Source organism: Urocitellus parryii, chromosome 3 (genome assembly GCF_045843805.1).
Source record: "Urocitellus parryii isolate mUroPar1 chromosome 3, mUroPar1.hap1, whole genome shotgun sequence".
NCBI lineage: Eukaryota > Metazoa > Chordata > Mammalia > Rodentia > Sciuridae > Urocitellus > Urocitellus parryii.
Genome location: NC_135533.1, coordinates 188,969,432 through 188,995,443, shown reverse-complemented (window position 1 = coordinate 188,995,443; position 26,012 = coordinate 188,969,432). Strand labels below are relative to the sequence as shown.

Below are 26,012 nucleotides of genomic sequence, written 5' to 3'. Positions count from 1 at the left end.
AAGCTAAATAAAAACAGCTAAGTTTTCTACCTATCTTGAGAAAAGAAGCTAAAAGTAAAAGCCAAGGAAGGATTGAGAATTGGCTGGGACTTTGAACTTTTTTTTTTCCAAATATTTATTTTTTTAGTTGTAGTTGAACACAATATCTTATTTTTATGTGGTGCTGAGGATCGAACCCAGGGCCTCGCAGGTGACAGGCGAGTGCTCTACCACTGAGCCACAATCCCAGCCCCTGAACTGTGTTTTATCACCCCATAATCTGACTAATCAACACAGAGTAGAAGCCTTATAAACCCAAATGTCTGAACACAAAACCTGCCCAAATTTTTGTCTGACATGCAATCTCTGATCATGAGGTGATCTTTAGAAAGCCAAGTTAAAATACAAAAATAAGAAATAAAAATAACTGAGCCGACAAATCAATAAAACATGACTGGGAGAGAGATTCTGCAGTTGGAGTCCAGGTAAATTACTAAAACAAACCAACATGTCTCAGAAAAATGAAAAGAATTCAGAGTTACTACATACCTAAAATGTCCAGCTTCAACAAAAAAAATTACAAGACATGCAAAGAAATAGGAAAATATGATGCATATATCAAGGGGTGTAAGGGAGGTGGGAAGGACAAAAAAAAAAAAAAAAACCCTTCAGTGGATTTAGAGGACAAAAACTTCAATAAGCTATTATAAATATATTAAAAGAACTAAAGGAGACCATATTCAGAAAATTAAGGAAAATATCTATTATGGTAGGGAATTTTGATGATGAAATTAAAATATATAAATCCTTATATGTGAGAAATAAGAACCAACTAGAAATTTTAGAGTTGAAAATTACAAAGAAGAAATTAAAAATTCCTTAACTAGGCTTAATAGCAATTGAGATAGCAGAACAATCAGTAAAAATGAAAACTAGTCAATAGAAACGAGGTGATAAAGAGACAGAAAAAAATAATTTTAAAGAAACAATTATAACTTTCCTATTTTATAGTAAACATTAAACTACAGATCCATGAAATCTAACAAACCAACAAGTACAATAAACACATGAGAAAACACATCTAGACACACTGTAATTGAAGTGCTGACAGGTAAGGAAAAAAATCTTAAAAGGAGAAAAAAAATGCATGGGGAAGTAACAACATGATTATTAGCTGAATTCGTATCAGAAAAAAAAAAAAAGATAGAGGCAGAATGACACGCTCAGAATGTCAAAAGAAAAAAAAAAAGTATCAACCCTAAATATATTCCTATAAAACTATCGTTCAAAATGGAAGGCAGGCAAGAATTCTGGGAAAATGGTAGAATAAGCAATTCCAGAAATCTGCTCCCTACTTAGATAACCAATTGCACTGGCAGAATCTATTTCAGAACTTTGGAGTTGATAGAGGGATTATACCTTCTAGGCAGGGAAGACTTGAACAGTAAATAAAGGTTAACTTTGGCCGCTCTTGGTTCTTAGCAGAGTAGCAGCTACCACCTATTCCTGAAGCAGCCTGAAGTTTGCAGAATTCAAAAACAATCCTGTCTTCTGAACACTGGGAATCACTAGTTTCGGCTTCAAATCATGGAGGTGCAGACAAAGAGGCATACCAGCCAATGTTGTATCTTTTCCCACTGTTGCAGATCTCCCCAGGGCTAAGATGACTTCCAAGGAATTTAAGTGGCTGGTGCTTTTTTCTCCTTCATTTTCTATTTTGTTCCATTTTTGGAAGTCTTACATTGAAGATTATAACATTCAAAGCAGCCAAATATACATTAGAAATTGAAAAGTTATTGTGCATGCCCAGAGGAATGTCTGGACGTCAGAAATGGATAATGAGAGTACATGAAAAAAGGTGCTCAACATCATTGTGGAAATAAAACCAAAGTTAAAAGTGTTGACAAGGATGCGGAGAAATTGAAACCCTTGCACACTTTTTGGTGGGAATGTAAAATGGTCTAGCTATTGTGGAAAACAGTATGGCGTTTCTCAATGATTTTAAAACAACATATAATCCAACAATTCCATGTCAAGGTATACACTCAAAAGAACTGAAAGCATGGTCTCAAAGAGATATTTGTAAACCCATGGTCAATGCAGCTAAAACATGGAAGCAATCCAAGTATCCATCTACAAGTGAATCAACATTAAAGATGTGGTATATACGAATAATGGAATATTATCACAACTTTAGAAAAGAAATTCTGACATGTTACAATATGGATGAACCTTGAAGATATTATACTAGGGAAATAAGCCAGCTAAATAAGACAAAATATTGCATAATTCCACTTTAGGAAGTACTTAGAATAGCCAAAGTCAGAGAGGCAGAAAGTAGAATGGTGATTGCTGGGAGCTGGCAGTGGGAGGGAATAATGTTAAATGGCTACAGAGTTTCAGTTTTTCAAGATAAAGAGTATTCTGTAGATGGATGATTGAGAACAATATGAGTGTACATACTGCCACTAAAATGTATACACTTAAAAGCAGTCAAAACAAAAATTTTGTGTCTCACAATAGTTTTTAAAAAGTGAAAAAAATGAAGACAAAATTGACAGATTCCATTATTAGCACCTATAAGAAATACAAAGGGAAGTCCTTTAGGCTGATACTAAAGTAAACCCAGACCAGACCCAAAAGAAAAAATGAGGGCAATGGAAATGGTAAACATGAAGAACATGTAAGACTCCACATTTTTTCTCTTCTTAATTTACTGGTAAAAATTATATAAATATTTTATTATAATCTGTACTGTTAGAGAAATAGCATTCATATAATACCACAGAAGAAGGAAAAAATAAAGTTGTGTTATAGCAGAGCTGCTATTATTTTATCACAATTATGTTTGTATTAATCTGAAGCAGACTGTTCTAAGTTCTCTACATTAACCAGTATAAATAACAAAGCTTAAAAAGTAATTAAAATGACAGTTAAAAATACATTTTAACACAAAAGAAAACCATAAATGGCTCATGCAAAGCAAATCATTTAACAAAAACTACATTAAATGTGAATGAACTAAAACATGCTCCGATCAAAAGGCAGTAATGGTCTAGATGAATTTTTAAAAAGCATGATCTAACTATACATAGTCTACGAAACCTTTAAATTCAGAGACAAATAGTTTGAATTTAAAGAATGAGATGAGAGAAGCTGTGAAATAAATCAAAGTAGCAAGTTGGTAGCAGTCAAAACAGATTTAAGACAAGGAATATTTCTAGAGACAAAACTATTTCACTGTAAGAAAGGATTCATTATAATACATGGGTCAATATACCAGGAAAATGTAAAAATTTCAAGTGTATAAGGACCTAATATAGATACTTAAATTCATAAAACAGAAACAAAAACTAACAATATTTTTGTGGTTGAATATTTCAATAACTACCTCTCAGTAGTTGACAGAACTTTAAAAAATATTTCATGCTAATAGAGGGTTCAGCAATTTTCTTGAACACACAAAGCAGTAAACATATAAGTTTAGGGGGTCATATCTCTGACAACTCAAATCTGTCATTGCAATAGGAAAAAAAAGCATAGACAATGTATACTGTGATGACCAGGGCTATGTTCCAGTAAGACTTTTATTTATAAAAGTGGGTGGCCTGCCTGTATTTGCTATAATTTGCTAAACCATAAGACAAGCCTCAATGTATTTAAAATGATTGGAAAATATGTTCTTTAACAATAGAAATAGAAATCAACAATAAAAAATATTCTGGGAACTCTCCAAATATTTGGAAATTAACATAACACACAAGTCAAAGGAAGAAAATAAATTTGAAATATCTTGAATTATGTGACAATGAAAACAAAAGCAGTAATTATAGTATATATATTTTAATGGTTATATTAGGAAAGTAGAAATAAATTTTAAAAAACCAAACCAAATGCAAAGTAGAAGTAAATCATAAACACCAAGAAATCAATACAACAGAAAACAAAAATCAATAAAACCAAAAGTTATATGAAGCCAGCCAGACTAACCAAGGGAAGATAGAAATTACCAATACTAGAAAGAAAAGAGACATCACTATAGACTGTGCAAAAATTAAAATAAGACTGTTATGAATAATTTCTGCTAATAAATTAGACCACTCAGATGAAACAAAAGCTTCAAAGCAAATATATGCAAGGTAAATACACTAAAAGCCACTGAACTGTACGTTTAAAGAGTAAACTTTATGATACACAAATTATTTTGCTATTTAAAAAACCTGTGAGGTACAGAGGGAAATTCACAGCTCTAGGTGTTATTAGAAGAGATCTCAATTACTAATCTAATGAGCTAGAAAAATTAAAACAAAAACTAAAATAAATCAAATAAGAGCTAATAGAATAAAATACCCCATTCATGGATGGATTAGAATACCAACAAAACAATTCTCCCCAAACTGATCTACAGAATCAATGCCCTCCAAAATCATATCCCAGAAAGCTTTTATTAGAAGTTAATAATGTGATTCTAAAATTTACATGAAGCAATTAGGACCAAAATCATTCTGAAAAAAAAAAAAAAAAGTTGCATTATTTATGCAATCTGATTCCAGAAGCTTCTATAAACCAATCTATACAACATGGTATACTGTACTAAGGATACATACATACAGATCAATAGAACAGAAAAGTTTCTAAATAGATCCAGAGGTATAGCCAATTTATTGTCTCACGAAGCTATCAAGGTGGGTAATTCAGTGAAGAAAGGTTAGCATTTTTCATCACATGATGTTTTGACCGGATTTCCAAATCCAATGAACCTCAAACTCTTAATCTACGTATACAAGAAAATGATGTCAAATTCATTCCACTGTCTGTTTCCTATCCCTCCTCCCTTCCCTTCATTCCCCTTTCTCTAAGCTACTGAACTTCTATTCTCCCCTAACCCCTCTTATTGTGGATTAGCTTTCACATATCAGCAAAAATATTCAAACTATGGTTTTGGGGGATTGCCTTATTTCACTTAGCAGATAATCTCCAAATCTATTCATTTACTGGCAAATATCAAAGTCACTCTTTGTAATGGCTCTGTAATACTCCATTGTGTATATATACCACATTTTCTTTATCCATTTACCTGTTGAAGGGCACCCAGGTTGGTTCCATAGCTTAGCTATTGTGAATTGTGCTGCTATAAACAATGATGTGGTTGCATCACTATAGTATGATGATTTTAAGTCCTTTGGGTATATATGCCAATGAGTGGGATAACTAGGTCAAATAATGATTCCATTCCAGGTTTTCCTAAGGAATCTCCCTACTGCTTTCCAGAGTGGTTGCACCAATTTGAAGTCCCAACAGCAATGTATGGGTGTAACTTTTTCCCCATCCTTGTCAATGTTTATTGTTACTTGTATTCTTGATAACTGCCATTCTGACTGGAGTTGTGTAATATAGGTGTAGTTTTAATTTGCATTTCTCTAATTGCTAGATATTGAACATTTTTTCACATATTTTTAACCATTTGTATTTCTTCTTTTGAGAAGTATCTGTTTTATTCCTTTCCTTTGCCCATTTACTGATTGGTTTTACTTGTTTTTTAAATTTTGAGTTCTTTGTTTATTCTGGGTATTAATGTACTATCTGAGGAGTAAGTGGCAAAGATTTTCTCCCATTCTGTTGGCTCTCTCTACACACTTGATTGTTTTCTTTGCTGTGAAGCAGCTTTTTAGTTTGATGCCCTCCCATTTAGTTTTTTAAATTTTACTTCTTGCATTTTAGGAATCTTGTTAAGAAAGTCAGTTCTTGAGCCAATATGTTGAAGTGTTGGGCCTACCTTTTCTTCTAGTATGTGCAGGATTTCTGGTCTAATTCCTATGTCTTTGATCAACTTTGAGTTTTGTGCAGAGTGAGAGATGGGAGTTAAGTTTCTTTCACGTTAAAGAGGGTATCTTTTCTCCGATGTGTGTTTTTGGATACCTTTGTCTAGTATGAGGTAACTGTATTTATGTGGGTTTGCCTGTGTGTCTTCTACTTTATTCCATTGGTCTTCTTGCCTGTTTTGGTGTCAATAACATGCTGTATTTGTTACTACAACTCTTGTAGTATTATAACTTAAGATATGGTATTGTGATGCCTTCTGCTTTGCATTTCTCGTTATAAAACTACTTTGGCTATTCTGGACTTTTTATTTTTCCAAATGAATTTCATGATTGCTTTTTCTATTTCTATGAAGAACATAATTGGAATTTTGATAGGAATTGCATTAAATCTGTATAGCACTTTGGGTAGTATGGCCATTCTGACAATATTAATTCTACCTATCCAAGAACATGGGAGATCTTTCCATCTTCTAAAGTTCTTCCTCAATTTTTTTCTTTAGTTGTTTTCTAGTTTCCAGTGTAGAGATCCTTCACCTCTTTTATTGATTCCCAATTTTTTTTTTTTTAGTCTATTGTGAATGGAATGGTTTTTCTAATTTCTCTTTCAGCTGATTAGTCACTGGAGTACAGGAACACAGTTGATTTCTCAATGTTAATTTTGTATCTTGCTACTTTGCTGAATTCATTTATGAGTTCTAGAAATTTTCTGGTAGAGATTTTTGCATTTTCTAAGTATAGAATCATGTTATCAGCAAACATAGTTTGAGCTCTTCTTTTCTTATTCATATCCTTTCAATTTCTTTCTTTTACCTACTTGCTCTGGCTAGTTTCAAGAACTATGTTTTTTATTTCGAGGAAAAAGATTTTGAGACAGGATATTACTAAGTTGCTCAGAGCCTTGTTAAATTGCTGAGGCTGGTTTTGGATTTGTATCCTTCTACCTCAGTCACAGCTCAGTCACAGTGCTCAGCATATTATATGAATTTCTTCTCAATTTTGAAAATTTTTAAAAATATGGAAAATAGTTCAGGACATAATTTTAATGGTTCAGACACATACATTAAAAGAAAATAAGCATACATGCCATTTTTGTATTTCTAAAGAGCATAATTTTTTAAAAAATGTGCCCAAATGTAAATGATAGTTACAACCTTGGGGGATTTTTTTTTTCTGTTGTTTAAAATTTTGCACAAACAGGACATTTTTTTTCCCTAATTCATTAGAAAATATATCAGCCTAGCTACCCAGACTTTCAAATTAAAATACTGTGTTTGCTTCAGATTATCTCTTTAAAAAAAAAAAAAGTTTTAACTACAATAAGTTGAAGCTCTTTTAATTCTGCTTCCTTGATCACCCAAGCAGATTCAGGAAAAAAACACTATAATCAAAGTAGGGTATATGAAGAACATATACCATATTTTGTACTTTCATTATAAACAGATATAAACAAAGATGTGTTTGTATTCTTTAAAATTTACATAAAAGATTTATCATGCCTATTCTACTGCAACTTACATCTTGATAATACCAGGTAGAAAATGTATTATTATTTTTGGTACCAGGGATTGAACTCAGGGACACTTGACCACTAAGCCACATCCTTAGCCCCATTTTGTAGTTTACTTACAGGCATGGTGTCTCACTGACTTGCTGCTTAGTGCCTCGCAGTTGCTGAGGCTTGCTTTGAACTTGTAGTTCTCCTGATTCAGCTTCCCAAGACGCATGTGCCATCGTGTCCAGCTTATATGTATTATTTTTATAATTAAAAATTATGCTTATTAAATGGTATTAAACAGATTTCAAATTTAAAATTTTTTTCTCAGCTGCTCATAATAAATGAGAAGAGTTTTTGATGAATATAGCAGCACTGGCAACATCCTACTGCTTGCTATCATTTTTATCTCCATAGGTGCTTTTCTTTTTTTCTCTTTTAAAACATAAGATCAAGACACCGTCTCTATTAATCATACTGCAACATTCTCTTCTGGAATTTCAGGCCAGAGCACAAATATCTACTAGCCAACTGATTTTAAGTAACATTAAATAATTTTTAAAGAGGGAAAAAACAAAACATGCTGCCATCCCCTCATTTTGTTAAAACATCCTTAATTTAAAAAGTACTGACACACAAAGCTTTTGGGCAATGTCTATCACTGAAAAAGTAGAACGCATAAGTTAAAGCTAAAATAATACATAAATTCAAGCTCTGAGTTGAACCCAATAAGAAGCAGCATCATATTATATGCAGAAAAAATTAACCAGATTTAAATAATCTGTCAATAGCAAAATAAACATTGTGAGTTTCTAAAACAGAATTTAAAAATTTCAAGCCAAACTATTTTCTTTCTTTTTTTCTATTTCTGACCTCTCTCCCTCCAAACAAACACAAACATCACATGTTGTTTTGTGATAGCCCCTGTTTTGGAGGTATGACTTATAAAGAAAGAATAACTGTTATTATCACCTCTAAATTAATATCAGGATTATTGTGAAATATTCAAAAATGTATACATACACACACACACACACACACACATTTATCTAATAATGTAGAAAAAATAGTGCCTGACATATTTTAAGTTGTTACCTATTATTAAATTTACTAAGAATAATAATAAAGATTTTGTATGGAACTACAAGTAGTAAAACACAAAAGTGTACAATCTCAGGCGTTTCAGCAGAAAGGTCATGGGCATTAATGGTAGCAAATCATTAAGTGTTACTTACCCACAAGTAGTATGTGAACTGAAGTGCAAAAATAGCAATGCCTTCATTATCAAAGGATCCAGCTACAGACCGAGATATGTAACCTGGTACAATAGCAATAAAACAAGCAGCTAAAAGTCCTGCTCCTTGGTTCCAAAGTTCTCTGGTAAGCAGGAAAGTAGATATAGATGTAAGGCCGCTAAAAGTTGGTGCAAGGAATACACATACGTCTCTTATGTGAACTGTTATGTTCAATGTATTTAAAATCCAATGGATAAGGCCAGCTGTTATCATCAACCCTGGATAAACCTAGAAAGAAAGAATGAAAAATGTAATTACATATAAAATGAGGTGTATAAAAATGTTAACATTCATTCTCTTCTTTATAATATTACAAATTGTTTACAGTAAGTTTGAGAATAAGTGTCAAAAAAGATTCCCATTTTTACATAGTACAAAATAAAATATTTTCTGATTAGATAAAAAAGAACATGAAATAGGACTGGGGTTGTGGCTCAGCACAAGAGCGCTCACCTAGCATGTGCGAAGCCCAGGGTTCAATCCTCAGCACCACATATAAATAAATAAATAAAATAAAGGTATTGTGTCAATTACAACTAAAAAATTTTTTTTAAAAAAAGAATATGAAACAATGATTAAAATTAAAATTTTTTAACAAAGCTAAACTACAGGTAAACTTTTTTTAATGATTCCACTTATTCTTTCTCTCACTCCTAAAATAGTGTTTCAATTTAACCTATCCTAAAGATTGGGATTTTTAACAAACTTCAATTTTGTTCATACTGTATGCATAAAGAAAAGGAGAAAAGGGAGACAAAACAAAGAAAAGTTGTATCTAAAATATGTTTAGATATGTTTAGTTAGCATTTATAAATAAGTCTGCCTTCCTTTTAAGCTCAAGATTTGGAAAGCAAACAATTCTAGCTAAGAAAAGAAGGACCAGTTGGTGAATTCAAAGATAACTTTATGACACTTCTGAAAGGTTAAAGATTTTATGTCAAAGTATTTAGGAATGGAAGGGAAATAATATATAAGAAATGGCCAGTTAACAGTTAAAATCATGTTTATCCAAAAGAGAAACATTAAGAAGATTCAAACAATGGTAAATTTCATTTTTAGCTTTTCCTTGGTGATTAAAATGTGCATTTACATCTGCATCCCTAGCTAACTCCCAAGACTCCTTTTCTTTCCATATCTAAAATTACAAAGATAAAATTATAAATTCCATATTTTGACTATACTATTTAAACTGCAAATCCCCCTGCCCTATAGTCTTCAACTCACTCCCTTGCTTTTTCTCTGTAACACTTGTCATCATTTGACATACTATTTATCAACTATTAAGTGCCCACTCTCACAATAATATAAGTTCCAGAATGACAAGAATTTTCCCCACAGTTTTAAGAATAATAACTGGAACAAAGTGGATCCTCAATACCTAACTAATGCATGGAAGAAGAAAGGGACTCAAGGAAGGAAGAAAAAATATAGTAATTTATCATCATTCTTACAAAACAGAAATTTTCTTTCATTTCACATTCAACACTAGGTCCCACTGTATGATTTTGTCAGCAATCATGTAAGAAAATGGAAATGAATTTGAAAACACTTCTTAAGATAATTCAATATGGCCAACTGAGCAACAACTAACAGACTAAAATACATAAAAGTACTACACGGAAGGACCCAAAACAAAAAAATAAAATCCCAGAAACAACAACAAAAAAGCCACATTCAATAAAAAAACAAGGCAATTTTCCAGAGATCAAAAATATAGATGAAATTCAAAGTAGGTACTAATGTTATGGTAGCCCATTAAAGGAAGGAAAAGAAGCGGTGGGGGGGGACCAAGAACCCAGACTTGATAGAGACCTCAGGAACTAGGGCCAGTGGGTTTTCACCCAACAGAAGGATCAGAGAGTCCTTATTCTCAGCACAAAGTCAGGTCCTGTTCATGAAACTAAACTAGACAAATTCTACTCATCCAACAAGTGAAGCAGTAAAGAACTTTGCCTTTCTTCCACAGCTTTGAGCAGAAACTAAGTCCTAAAGGAGAAATAAAAAACTCACTGAAACGTGTGAATGCAGGTTCCAAATTTATTATAACATTAGGTTTAAGAAATCTTAAGTTGAGAAATAACCTCTAAAAATGTTGTAAAACCAGTGATGAAACCCCTAATGATCTGAAGACAAAGATTATTACAGGGTTGGCCCTAAATCCCAGGACACCTTAAGTACAAGTACAACAGGCCTCCAGTGAAGATGAATTCAAGATAAAAAGTTATAAAATTGAAGGAAACAAATTATAGCCATCAATCAGGCCTGTAAGATTAGCACTATAAGAACTACAGGTAATAGACATTGACCATCACCACTACCATTTAACACCTCTCTAATTCACAATGGAGACTATCACAATTACTTTAGTGTGTCTTCATCTCTATTTACATCAGGATAAGATGCTCCAAATTAGAACACCTTACTATAATGGAAAACATGTTGTTTCTAAATACAGAGAGGACATATGCAAAGTGTGAATATATCCTAGGCCACAAAACAATTTCTCAATTTAAAGGGTTCAAATTGTACACAATTTGTTGTATAACAACAAAACATTTGAAATATCAAGAAAGATAACTGTGAAATCTTCTTATGTTTAGAAGTTAAATACAATTTGAAATAACCCATGAGTTAAAAAAAAAATAACAGAATGATAATGAAAATACTAAACAAAACTTATGGAAGAACATGATACAGTATAGTAATTAGTGTGAAAGTACAGCTTTTCACACAAAGAAAATTTGAAAATTACTTAGCAGATCATCTCAAAAAACCAGGAAAAGAACATTAAAATAAACTTAAGGAAATGGAAGAAAAATTGAAGTTAACAGAATATAAACATATAACAGATAATCAACAGTGCCAAAAGTTTCTCTGGATTAAGAAGAAAACAATGAAACTGACAAACCTTTGGTGAAACTGATCAAGGGGGGAAAAAAAAAAAAAAAAAAGATTTTCTCAATAGCTGCCTTGTCTTTCACCTTCTCTTTAAAATTCTTATACCCCAAATTCTTAAATTATATTAACCAAGTTGCTACAGAATAGAATAAAACAATCTGAACTTGAGATACACTGTGACAGTAGATCCCTATCTAGCCTCTACCATTTAGAAATAGTGGCCACTTGTGAACTAACCCCCAAACAAAAACAGGTTGGGAGAAAATTTATCAAGAAAGAATCTATGAAAATACTGGATAATTAGCCACAGAAAATGTTATAAATTATACAAAGTTTTCAAGAAACTCTTTCCCTTTAGCAATTAAGAATTTACATAAGTAACCATAAAATTTTACAATTAATAAAAACAACTGCTAATATACTTACAGTACCACCTACTATTCTTCCTAGTGGATACCATGCTCTTTCATCAAACCAATTTAAAAATTCATAGAACCCATGAGATGCAAGATGATGTGTTGATCTATAGTTAAACCTGAGAGAAAAGAGAAAAAAAAATGTTATAAAACCAATTAACAGAAATAGCTCTTTATGTTAAATTTTGTGGCTATACATATATATTTTTATAGTATTTTTCTCCAACTCAAATAGATAAATTACCTGAAAAGTAAAGAAATATACTTATATCTCTAATATTACTAAAAGCACCCCCCCACACCGCCCCAAGAAACTATGCCTACAGAACTAGTAAGGCTCAAGTTAATATGTGGTCACTCCTTGACCCAGGACAGAGGGTTACAATTTGAGTGAAAAAAGTGGTAAGTCAATAGAATTCATTATAGGAACAAGTCAGTCCACGACTCTCAAAAAATTAAAACCATTGACAAAAGATAGCATCAAAATAAAATAAACAGGGCTTAGAGAGCTGCCTAGCATGTGTGAGGCACAATTCTCAGCACCACATATAAATAAAATTAAATTAAAAACATAAAAATAAAAAATATTTAAAAAATGAAATAAGCAGCGTAACAATTACCAAATATCTTTACCACTAAAAACTACAAAAAGAAAAACTATAATAGTACTAAACAAATAAGAATAAATAGCACTGTAAAAACATGAATATGTATGGCCTTAAAAAGAAATTACTTGTAGTCAAATAAGGTAAGAGGTAGGACAATGCTAGACACACAAGATACACAGAAAATCCTCATGCCCCCAATCAGTTTGACACATTTTTCCCAACAGCAAAACATAACTCCACAACAATCACTACATGCCAATTTTGTAGCACTTTTAGACAGATTATGAAATACTAATAAGAGCACACCCTAAAAATCAAACATTTGAGAAAATAAGTACCATGAGAGGTAAGGAACAAAATTAGCAAAAAGAATATCATCTTAGGAAACAGAAAGAAGAAAACCTTTACAGTAGACTGAGATACAAGTATAACCTGGATGTCAGAAGTCCAGGTTCTAGAGTCACACTGCCTAATTTTGAACCTTAGCTTATCTTGCTGTGACTCTACTGAACCAGTTACTTATGCTCTCTGTGCCTTACCTTCTTCATCTGTAAAACAGAGATAACAATATCACCCACATCATAAGGTAGCTAAGATGAGTGAACAACAAATAACATAGTGAACAATTTGAAGTACTTGGAAGGTACTGTTATTAGAATTAATGAAACAGATTTGTGATAAGAGATCCACTTAAAATTGTGAATGGCAAAGTTGTTGAGATAAATAAAATCAAAGCTAGGTTAAACAGTCTATTGGACAAAAAAGGCTGGGGTTGTGGCTCAGCAGTAGAGCACTTGCCTAGCATGTGAGAGACCCTGGTTTTGATCAATCAAATAAAAATGTTGTGTCCAACTAAAAAATATTTTTAAAAAGAATGAATTATAACAGAGATCACACAACCCAATAATTTCAAAATGCTAAGGATAAAGTACTTTAAAATCATTTCTTCAGAGAAAAGTTGATTTTCTATAAAGGAATAACAACATCAGATTAATACTATATTTTTCTCAGCAGAACTACTAGATGCTATAAGACAGTGCTGCAATATATTCAAAATTTCGGAGAGAATTTTTAAAATCAGAATTTTAAATAAAACAATAATTTTTTTGTCAGTAACATGAATGACTAAGACAATACTAGGATTGTTACCCTCCCACCTAAAAAAGTATTTACCTAAGCTAAACTTAGAATGGGAAACTTTGTTTCTGAATAAAGAATTTATTTTGCTTATAAAGACAGGGCCATGGAAAGTCTATACAGCAAAAGAAGATGGAAAATGATTTATCCACCACCACAGAAGTGACATATTTTTCTGAAGGAAAAAAAGACCCACAAAAAAGCAGACCTCACCTTTGTAGTATTCGTAAGAGTACAGTCTAAATTTATAAGGAATCCTTAAGCCACAAAACTATCATCAAAAACAAGCTCCAACACCTAAATAACAGTACAAACAAAACCCCTAAACATCTCTGAAGAGCCTGGATGAACTCATAAACAATAAATAAACTACAGAAGGAAGAGAATCACCACAGGAAAATAAGTACACACAGAGTAAGTAATACCTCCAAAACTTGTGAAAATATTTAATTATAGGATAATGGCAAGAATTGAGGTTTTAAATTTTCAACCTAATTATTCATTTTAATAAACTTACCCCAAAATGTGATTAATAACATGTTTTTAAAAACAGGAACTATGTCATCCCAACTTCATCAAAATTTTCTAGGAGTATTTTTCATTTTTGACTTTACATAATTCTCCCTCTTTACCAAATTACTTTCTTCCTTTGACTTTTATGACTATAGTAGTCTCCTGATTTTTTTTGCCTACCACCTCTCCAGTGCCCATTTCTGCTTTCTGTACATTCTAAAATCTCTGCCCAAGAGACATCAGTCACACTCAGGCCTTCAGCTCCTGACTTAACATTTCCCCACCTAGACCTGTCTTCTCATGTTCAAGCTAGCATTATCTAACTGCATATGTGCTTTTTTTCCCCCTTGAATGTCACAAAGGCATCTCAAACTCAACATCCAACTAATGTCACCAGACGCTTCTCATACACTTTCAATACAAATACACACACCATGTCTACATTATGTTCTCTATTGCCTAACTTAGAAAATAAATAAATTTGAGTCATCCTTCAGAGTTCCTTCTCTTTTACATCCTATACACAAATCCTAACAAGGTCGTCACTTTACTTTCTAGATACTTCGTAAATCTGTCCACTATTTTTCTACTGTTACTAGGACTCCAATCCAAGCTATTGTCTTTTAATGAAACTACTGAAATAGTTTCTATCTGGTCACCTTCCATCTATTCTGTCAATCTTCTAATTCCCCAATCTGTGTACCATGCCACAGAAGGAAGGTCCTTTCAAAATGCAAAAGTGAGCATAATCTGACTCTCAATTTGAACTATATACACAAAGTCTACCTAGCTCTCAACATTAAAGAGAAAAAAACCTCCACTTCTTAACATAATGGTTGAAACTATACATTCTCTAGCTCATACATAGATAAGATACAGTCTTATCTCATACCATTCTACTACCCTACTTTCCATACACCCATCTTTCAGTCCTCTAGAATCACCTCATCCCCTCCTTTCACAGAATCTTTAGACTGAATCCCCTGTGCCTATATCACTATTGCCACCCTTTCAGTCTGGTTAACTCATCCTTTACACTCCAGCACATTTCTAAAAGAACCTGTACCTATCAGAAAAGGTTCAGTGTATTTTTCTTTTCTTCCTACTGCTTGCCACGAATACCAACTTCACATTTGTTTTCAATACCTCTATGGAGGAGGTACCATGGAGTCTCCCAACACCAGCATAGTACATAGTTCAACCCTCTTAATAATTGCTGAATGAATAACTGATTCCATAATGCTTTTAAATGGAGATGAGATCCAATCACTTCCTCAGATGCTAACATTAAATAGGTCCTAAAGTTAAAGAACCAATTTAACTATACATTTCCTGAGATCCAAGCCTACAAATAAAAAGTTAACTAACCCATTATGATTCTATTGAAAACCTAGCTAGGACACCAAAAAGCAAATTAGAAATGAAAGTAGTTTGTGTTTAGTCCTAGTTTATCCTTATGATCAAGTCACTCCTGGTACCCATTTTTTTTTTTTTTTCAGGCTCCCACAACTCCCTTACAGATCCCTACATAACCATGCTATTTAATTTTCAGATAACTTCTTCCTACTTGAATTGTCACTATTCCTTCTTTATTATTTTCTGGCCCAGTTTTCTACCCACTTCTATAAATGTTCTTTTCAGCAGCCTATGACTTTCCCATCTTATATCCTGAAAATGAAATGACAAGACTATAAAGGGCAATACACTATTTCACTTAGCTTTTTCAGCTAGTAGTGATCCCCCCCCCTTTTTTTAAGTTATACATGGACACAATGTCTTTATTTTGTTTACTTATTTTTATGTGGTGCTGAGGATCTAACCCAGGGTCTCCACGTGGGAGGTGGGAGGCGATCGCTCTACTACTGAGCCACAACCCCAGTCCCCTCTTTTCTTTTTGAACCTACAACTCAGTACCCTAAACTCACGCCCCACCCTATACACAACACTCAACTAATCAGTTGCCCTGGTCAACAGTTAACTACCTGCCTGTGGTGATACATAAATAAATACTCATCCAAGATTCTTGTTTAGTAATCTCTCATCAACATTTAGGATTATCAAGTTTCTTAATTTTGCCAATAGTGACTATGTTGATATTTCATTGTAGTTTTGATTTGCATTTCCATAATGCATCCTGGGGTGGGGGGGAGTGTGATCAGTATTTTGCAGGATAGGGCTGTAGCTCAGTGGCAGAGCACCTGCTAGCATGTGTGAGGCACTGGGTTTGATCCTCAGCACCACATAAAAAATAAATAAAATAAAGGCATTCTATCCACCTATAACTACTAAAAAAATTTTTTAAAAGTACTTTGCACTTTTTCTTGGTTGATTTGAATACTTTTCATATATTGTGAGTACTATTCTTTTGTCAGGTTTATTTGTTTGTGGTACTGGGGATTGAACCCAGGGAAGCTCTACCACTACAACCTAGTCCTCTCTATTTTGAGACAGGGTCTAAGTTGCAGACTGGCCTCAAACTTGCAGTCATTCTGCCTCAGCCTCCACAATAGCTGGTATTACAGACATGCATCACCAGGGCTGTTTTGTCAAGTTTTATGAGTTGAAAACTTCCCTCATTCTAGGACTTCTCTCTTTTTTTTTTTTTTCATTTTTAACGGCACTTAAGGAACAGAAATTCTTGACATAAGCCTAAATTTATCACTTTTTACGACAAAGCTAGTATTTTTCTTGGGGGAAAAATCCTTTGTAACCCCAAGATCATCAGGATATCCAATGTCTTTCTCCACTGGACAACTTATAGTTTAAGCTTTTCTTCTTCAGTTTTTAATATACTTGAAATTGATTATTATATGTAGTGCAAATAGGGATTCAGTTTTAATTGTTTTCCTCCTTATATTTGCTACATCATTTACTGAAATAACTATTTTCTCCATCTTTCTATAGTCCCACCTCTACCATATATTTAGGGTTTACTAATGTCTGAATCAGCTTCTGGATTCTATATTCCATCCAAATGTTATTTACCTCTGTCCTTGCAACAATATTATGCTATCTTTATTATTACAATTTTAAATTAAATCTTGACATATGGTAGAACATTTTTAGTTGGTGCTTTTTGTTTTGTCTCTTTGAATATCCACAGAAAGTTTAAAATAAATTCTACCCAAAAAACTTGGCAGGATTTTTAACTGATATTTCATTTACTCTACAAATCAATTAAGGAGAATTAACACCCTTATAATGTAGATAGATCCAATCCATGAATCTGTAAGATTATCTCCTTTACTGATTTAGGTCAGATTCTCTTTTTAGGTCTTCTTTATGTGTCTCCAGAAAGTGTATAATTTCATGTTAGAGGTCTTGAACATGTTTGCTTAGAATTAATCACACCTTAATGCTAGCATGATTTATTTTTTTTTTAAATTTGTTTGACATGTTGACAGGCATCTATTGATACTTTTACATTGACTGTGTAACCAGACAACTTGCATGTTTACTAATTCTAGTAATTTATCACCAGATTCTTTTAAATTTAAAATTTGAAAATAAATATCCATGTGTCTTAAAAACAGAGATATCTAGACTATTTCACAAACTTCAAGTTTTTAATGTTCTACTTACAAGAAGTAGTATTTCACTCCATTCTATCCTTTTGACATCCCTTATAACTGCCAATTTTTTCAACCACAAATATATGTATGTATATATACATGTGTGTACGTATATTTATGTGTATATACGAATTTAAACAAGAATATAAATACGAATAAATATCAATTTTGTTCAAAGTAAAACTTAGTTAACAAAGCGCATTTAAACAAGAATACAAATACAAATAAATATCAATTTTGCTCAAAGTAAAACTTAGTTAACAAAGATAAACAACATAAAATTCCAAAATGGAGTAAGTTCCTGGATACTTTTTAAAGTAGTATCTTTTTTCAAATAAAATGTTCATGAACTCAAAAGACAACAGAAATTAAGTTCAGACTTAAATTTGTACAAAATTTGACTGATATGCATAAAAGAATTTTTTAAAGTTTTCCTTGGGGTTAAATAATATTCTTCAACTAAATGATATGAAAGTTTGCTTTGGATCTAATAAAAAATTCTGGTTTAAGATCAAGTGACTACATAATAATTCTTCATCATGTTTATAAATATTAAACTGGAAGTGCCCAAGACTAGATTTATAACATAACACAAATCTGTTATAGATTCAGTTCTCACTACAAAAAGAATAATTTTTATTTTTTATGCAAATTTCCAGGATGCCTCAGTTGTAGCACTAAAATTCCAATTTAAAAAAAATATATATATGAGAGACTGGGGTTGTGGCTCAGTGGTAGAAAGCTTGCCTAGCATGTGGGAGGCACTGGATTCAATCCTCAGCACCACATAAAATAAATAAACAAAATAAAGATATTGTATCCATCTACAACTAAATAAGAAATATAGCTCAGTTGGTAAAGTGCTTGCCTAACATGCACAAGGCCCTGGGTTCAATTCTCAGCACCACCAAAAAGAAAAGAAAAAAAGTCATGCAAAACAAATAAGAGACATACAACTACTCTTTTCTACTACAGAAAATAACAAAAAATGGAATGTATTTTTTAATCATACCCTCTTTTGAGCAATTTTAGCATAGTCTTTTTCTCAGATCTTTGTTTTGCCTATCTAGAAACCTGCCAAAATCATGTGTTTTATTCTCCCCATTTCATGCAATCATCTCATACCCTTCTTCAAAAACCAAAGCAACTGTGCACGAAAGTAGTTTTTCATTTTGACATGTTCAAGTCACATTTTTTTTAATATTAATTTTTTAGATGTAAATAGACACAACACAATGCCTTCATTTTTATGTGGTGATGAGGATCGAACCCGAGTCCCGCCCATTCTAGGCAAGCAGTCTACCACTTGAGCCACAATCCCAGACCCCAAGTCACATATTTTTAAAAATTATTTAAATAGTTGGGGGAGGGTGTTATACATAAGACCATATATTTATAATCATTGGAGCTGGGTGATATATACATAAAGGGTTGCTGTAACATTAGCTCTACTTTCCTGTACAATTGAACTTTTCCAAGAAAACCAGATATGTGCATGTGTATATCTAGTAGACATGTATGTATATACAAAACTTAAAGAATTTAATAAGTATATACATGGCTAGGGATATAGCTCAATGGTAGAGCATTTTCCTAGCAAGCACAAGGCCCTAGGGTTTGATCCTTGGCACCACAAAAAGCAAAACACAATAAAAACTGCATTCATATGTGTAAAGTTTTTATTATGGGAAATTTCATATACACACAGACTCCGTGAGTTGGCTCAAAAATGACATTAAAGGTTAGCAGCCACCAAAGTAAATACTAAAATAAAAAAAGAGAAACATAGTAGTAAAGAGTCCAATAACATTACCATAACCTTCCTTTTGCTAATGTTATCAGAGCAACTTTAAGTATTTTAACTATAATTAAAGAATTTATTATCAAGTATATGACAAAAGTTGATAATTATTATATATGCAAAGCCAACCTGCAATTCCAATAATGTATGAAAGAAAGACTTACTCAAAGAGAAAAAATAAGTTTCACATAAACTGTTTTTCCATTTCTGAAAGTGGCATATAAATAATTAAACTACTTCTCAAAAAGAAGTAAACATGTAAGAACCTGGGATGAAAGAATTAAAAAGTGATTTATTTGAGAAGAGAAATAGACATATTGCAAAGAATTATTAAAGACTCACTTTTATAAAGAAGCTAAATATATATAAACTGTACTGTCTTCTAAAATGTATTGTTTTATTGGATATTAAAATACACTGTATTATAATTGCTTTTACTTATAGGAAACAAAATAAGAAGGAATTTGCTAAAAGCTACTTTTTCTCCCCTAAATCCTTGTAAAGCCTCTAGTTTACTTATTTTTCATCCCAACAAACTTTACAAAAGCCAAGAAAATTCCAAGTGTCTGTCTCCTAATATAGCAAGAAAAGATTAGTAAATACTAGAATTGCATTTATACAAAAACCGGTTATACTTCTTGAGTTCTGATAAAGAATGACTGGTACAATACTGTATTCAAAAACATCATGGTTTAAACAGTTCTGAGTTGGTTTAAGGCTTATCCAACAAATGCTATATTATTTCTCTAGGTAAACAAACACTAGGTACTAACTTGCTTATCAAGAAGGACTATTTTATAAACAAGGAAGGAAAGGCACAAAGAGCTACCTCTGTATTTTCCTTCTACCAGATCTTGATATCTAACCATTTAAAACATCTGGCTTAAGATTTATTAGTTCATCTTATATCACACTGAAATACTGAATGTACACTCAAAAAACCACCTAAGAAATATCATAATAATGATAATGTACTGAAGCAAAGTATCTATTTATAATATGCCCTTTAGTATGTCTCAGCCCGAAAATTAACCTAAAGCATATACCCCAGATTCTTAATCCCAGGGCCTCATGCCTAAGCACTCTACTACTGAGGTAATTAATCTTCAACATAATATGGCATATAGTAGAACCTGAACTAGAAAATCTGAGAAATAAAAGTTTCTCTTAATTTATAGCTAAATGAAACTTTTAGCTCAAATAAATGTGCTGAAGAAAGTGCTAAAAGTAAAAATTAAGTATCATCAGGGTCAGTTCAGTCTTTTCTCTCAAATATTACTTCTCTAAAACGATCTACCAAATGCATACACATAAATGAATCAACTCTGCTTTGCTCTTTGAGGGGATGCGTGAGAGGTGTTACTTTTTCATAACACAGGCATTAAAATGACTGTTATCAACTTTATTAGTTGATACTTATATAATCTAAGTATACTTTGAACACAAAAGTAACCTCAGAAGTACAGAAGTTAGGCTTTACAAAACAGATTGAGTAGGAAATAATCAAAAAAAGAAAGAAAAGGAAACCTTTTGTCAATGAAAGAGCAGGCTAAATATAGGGGTGATTAAAGGCAAACACATCCCATATCCATACATATTCAGTTCACAAGATCACAAGTCACAAATCCAAGAAAGACATAAAGAAAAAAAATCAATCAGAACCAGAAAGGAAAATAAAATTAAGAAAAGGGAGGAAAGCAACTTTGCAATGATGCTAGTGATAAAGAACAGAAAGAAAGGTAGAAAAGGGAGGGCAAAGGGAAGATGGGGGAGGGGTGGAATACCACACCAAGTACCACTATGTGTCAACACAGTCCCCTTATGGCTAGGCAAAACCTTGAATCACCCCAGGGTTCTAACTGCTTTGAGTCAAGAAAACCAGGTTAGCTAAAGTTCTTTTGTGTTTGATCTCCCCCCCCCCTCTTGAATTAAAAATAAAGATACATGGACTCCAAGTGAGGGTGCAGACTGTCTCCTATAGATAGAAAACAGTGTCAATTTGACAGTCTACCTTTCAAAGACTCCCAGAAAGTCTTGTCTGACAACATTAGAATGGCATGTGCCTCTACAGGTTCTTGAGTTCTGACAAAGAATGACTGGTACAATATTGTATTCAAAAACATAATGGTTTAAACAGAATTTTGAGTTGTTTTAAGGCTTATCCAACAAATGCTATATTATTTCTCTAGATAAACACTAGGTACTAACTTGCTTATCAAGGAGGGCTATTTTATAAACAAGGAAGGAAAGGCACAAAGAGCTACCTCTGTATTTTCCTTCTACCAGATCTTGATATCTAACCATTTAAAACATCTGGCTTAAGCCAGATATCTAGCATTGTTTTGTTTTCATTTTTACAAAGTAAAAATCATTTATTTCTTTAAAAAAAATCCTTCAAGTAATACATACAATGTTTCTGTTAGGCATCTGGCTTACATCAACTATGAGACATATGTAAGGATGGAGGCAGCCAAAGAGGGCAAAGAGCTGTGCTAGGCAAATATGCAAGTGCAGAAACCATGAAGTAGGAGAACTGGTGTGATTAAGCAAAAGAAAAGTTGAAAAGAGGGACAGTGGTAATGAGATGTGTTTTGAACACTACTTACTTTCAGTCATTATCAATACTCGTAAATATTTGTTAGGCACTGGAATAAAAACATTTTTCATTCCATCATCATACACACAAACCTGAGGTAGGATACTATTTAGATGATTAGCCTAAGGCACAAATACGTTATCATACTTGTCTAAAGTCATACAGTAATGAAGTGACCAAGATGGGATCTAAACTGGGAAACTTTGATTCCATCATCCACATTCTTATAAAAAGCAATGGAGCAATCAAGGTATGTAATCATTTCTACTACCTTCTAGGTACTATGAACTTTAAAAGTGGATTTCAGACTGTTCACAGTACCTTAGGGATTCCAAAGACCTCCTCTAGAACTACTTTTCTGACAAGAGTGGGATACCAGAGTAGATAAACACTTTTGAATAGAAGTAACAAGTACCATCTTACTTAATCCACATTTGTTTATCTATTGAGCTCTTTATATAAAACTCTCATTTGAAAAGAGTTCAAAAGTTAAATATTTGAAAAACACTGGCATTTTTTTTATTGTTGGTTGTTCAAAACATTACATAGTTCTTGATAGGCAGAACTAACATCATCAAAATGGCGATATTACCAAAAGTTCTCTATAGGTTCAATGCAATGCCAATCAAAATCCCAAGTATTTCTTGTAGAAATAGAGAAAGCAATCATGAAATTCATATGGAAAAATAAAAGACCCAGAATAGCAAAAACAATGCTAAGCAGGAAGTGTGAATCAGGCGGTATAGCGATACCAGACTTCAAACTATACTACAGAGCAACAGTAACAACAACAGCATGGTACTGGTACCAAAACAGGCGGGTGGACCAATGGTACAGAATAGAGGACACAGAAACCAATCCACAAAACTACAACTATCTTATATTTGATAAAGGGGCTAAAAGCATGCAATGGAGGAAGGATAGCATCTTCAACAAATGGTGCTGGGAAAACTGGAAATCCATTTGCATCAAAATGAAACTGAATCCCTTTCTCTCGCCATACACAAAAGTTAACTCAAAATGGATCAAGGAGCTTGATATCAAATCAGAGACACGGCGTCTGATAGAAGAAAAAGTTGGCTATGATCTACATACTGTGGGGTCGGGCTCCAAATTCCTCAATAGGACACCCATAGCACAAGAGTTAACATCTAGAATCAACAAATGGGACTTACTCAAACTAAAAAGTTTTTTCTCAGCAAGAGAAACAATAAGAGAGGTAAATAGGGAGCCTACATCCTGGGAACAAATCTTTACTCCTCACACTTCAGATAGAGCCCTAATATCCAGAGTATACAAAGAACTCAAAAAATTAGACAATAACAAATAACCCAATCAACATATGGGCCAAGGACCTGAACAGACACTTCTCAGAGGAGGACATACAATTAAACACTGGCATTTTTAAAAAATATTTATTGTTTAGTTTTCGGTGGACACAACATCTTTATTTTTATGTGGTGCTGAAGATCAAACCCAGCGCCCTGTGCATGCCAGCGAGCGGCTACCGCTTGAGCCACATCCCCAGACCCTGGTATACGTTTAAAATACATATAAACAAAAAAACGTTAAAAATGTGTTGAGCTATAACTTGAAGTTAATGTCCTTTCTTCAGTTACTTCAGAAACAAAAAATCCAACACATGTCTTATTTTAGCATTTCAGATTTCAACTCTTTGATAATAGATAACATATTATAAACATGGCCGGAAATCTTTTATTAAGTACTGCTTGACCAGTAAAAACCATCTTCAACACCTTATGACTTCTATTCATTCTCTGAATCTCTTCCACTTCCAGCATTACTCTAGGTCCTCCATAAAAAAGTTTTTGTTTCTTCATACATAGTAGCAAAAACCATACAATGAAAACTCAAGAAAAAGCCCCGTCTTTTTTTCAGTAAAAGATACTTTCAGTAAAAGATACTGGCTTCATGAAAAAGCTCTATTTTTCTAATTTCAGAGTTTTACATTCCTTCCTAAAGAAATCCTATTTCAACATGATCAGCTTTATTAGAAAAATCTCTGATTAATCTAATGCAGAAAAATGTTATATTTCTAATATTTTAACATATATTAGAGATCTATGATTAAACTAAATAAAAACTTGGCTCTGTCCTAAGGGACACCACCTGAACACCAAAATTCCAAATGAGGCACACTTCACCCAAGGCAAGCATCTCAATGTTTGTGTACTGTATTTTCTATGCCTGAAACTAACTTCTGCCCTTTTTCTAATATTGACTTCTCTGTTCTACTGAATGCTTTAGAAACAGCATAGTCCTAATACAATCTTATTGTACTTCACAAATATTTCAGGATTATACTCATATGTTGATATCAAGACTTGGTCTTCTTCATTTTCTTTTATAACCTCTCCTCTCTTCTGGTGCCCATTCCCTGAACTTAACTATCACATGTAACTCCCAAGTACATAATTCCCTTTCTAGATTCTAAATCCATATATTTGAACAGCCCACAGGCACCTCATGCTCAACAGTAATCTATAACTGTACTCATTTTAAATTTTGCCCTCCACTATGAACCCTGCTCTCTATTCTAGTTAAAATGTTACCATTATCACAGCTCTTTGGGAGACATCTTAGATTCAGTTGTCCCATGAAATCATCTTTTAAACTCCCTCCATCCTATTTAAGGCCTTTTATTTTATCTATCTAGTTCACTTGTCTTTTTACAGGCTTCCTGGCTTCCAGTATTCTATTCTTACTTCCAATACATCCTACATAAAACAGAATTTTCTCTCTAAAATGAACTATTAGCTAGCTATTCTAATCCTTCAGTTGTCTCCCCAAATCTATAAGGTAAAGTGCTTATGTTTTTAAAACTCCCTTTTCTGGCTCTATCCTGAAGTGGCCCCTTCCTACTTTTTTCTCACCATATATTCCCAACTTCTGAGTTTTCCCTAAACATGTACTGTTAATGCTTTTCCATACTTGTATACCATTGGATAAGCCATTTTGTTACTACTGAAAAGCAAGTATTCCTTCTATATCCCCCCACACCTACCTTTGAAAACCTAACTCAAAAGACACCTACTCCTAAATCTTAACTATCTTTTCAGATAGAAGTCAGCACTCCTACCTTTATAGCCCTAATTGGATCTTGCACTTTGCACTAACCATTTAAAAATATAATATTATATATACACACTAAATAGCATTAATTTACTGGTTCCTCTCAATTTGCCTCTGCCACTGTATTAGAAAGTCCTTGAGACTTGGAATCTCCTTTACCTTAAGCAAATGATACAAACAAAAACCAACATTTAATATCCAATGAGTGCTTATTATACATTATGCACTGTTTAACTACCTTTATTTGTATTAGCTCATTTAATCATCATGACAACTTACTGAAATGGGTATTATCCTTCTCAATAATTATGTGAAACAAAAGCACAGAGAGGTTTAGTCATTTGTTTGAGGTCATGCAAAGAGCAAAGTAAGGAACCAAACTCACATGATTGGGCTCTAGACAAATATGAATAAACCAATCTTCCAGTCCCCAGCAACAAGCACAGTGCCTGGTATAGAGTAAGTTTCATAAGTATTTGCTAAAGCTCTGCCAGAATAATTTGTATATTATCCAACCTAACAAAAATTTTCCTCAACTCTACTAAGTTATTTAGTGCTAGTGTGCAATTATGAATTGTGTAAAATATGTAATATTCCCACTCTAGTACAGTAAACATTTTTCCAAAGAAATATATTACTCAGGTAAAGGACAATAAACAGTGTGTACCTGGAAGCTGGTGGTATAGCCCAATGGTAAAGCACTTGCCTAGCAGGAGAAGAACCTGGTTTCAATTCTCAGCACCACATAAACAAAAAAGTGCAATTGGCTTAATTAAATTTTCATTCAGAG

The 26,012-nt window shown here is 32.9% G+C and overlaps 1 protein-coding gene across 1 annotated transcript in view; it reads right to left on the bottom strand.

Annotated features, from left to right (window-relative positions):
- The window catches only part of Stt3b (STT3 oligosaccharyltransferase complex catalytic subunit B), an 87,791-nt gene that overhangs the window by 38,986 nt on the left and 22,793 nt on the right, over window positions 1-26,012 (bottom strand). The window contains exons 2-3 of the mRNA XM_026405771.2: window positions 11,913-12,021; window positions 8,529-8,816 (exon numbers count right to left, since the gene is read on the bottom strand). Coding sequence (XP_026261556.1) covers window positions 8,529-8,816; window positions 11,913-12,021 — 397 coding nt within the window. The remainder of the gene's footprint in view (window positions 1-8,528; window positions 8,817-11,912; window positions 12,022-26,012) is intronic.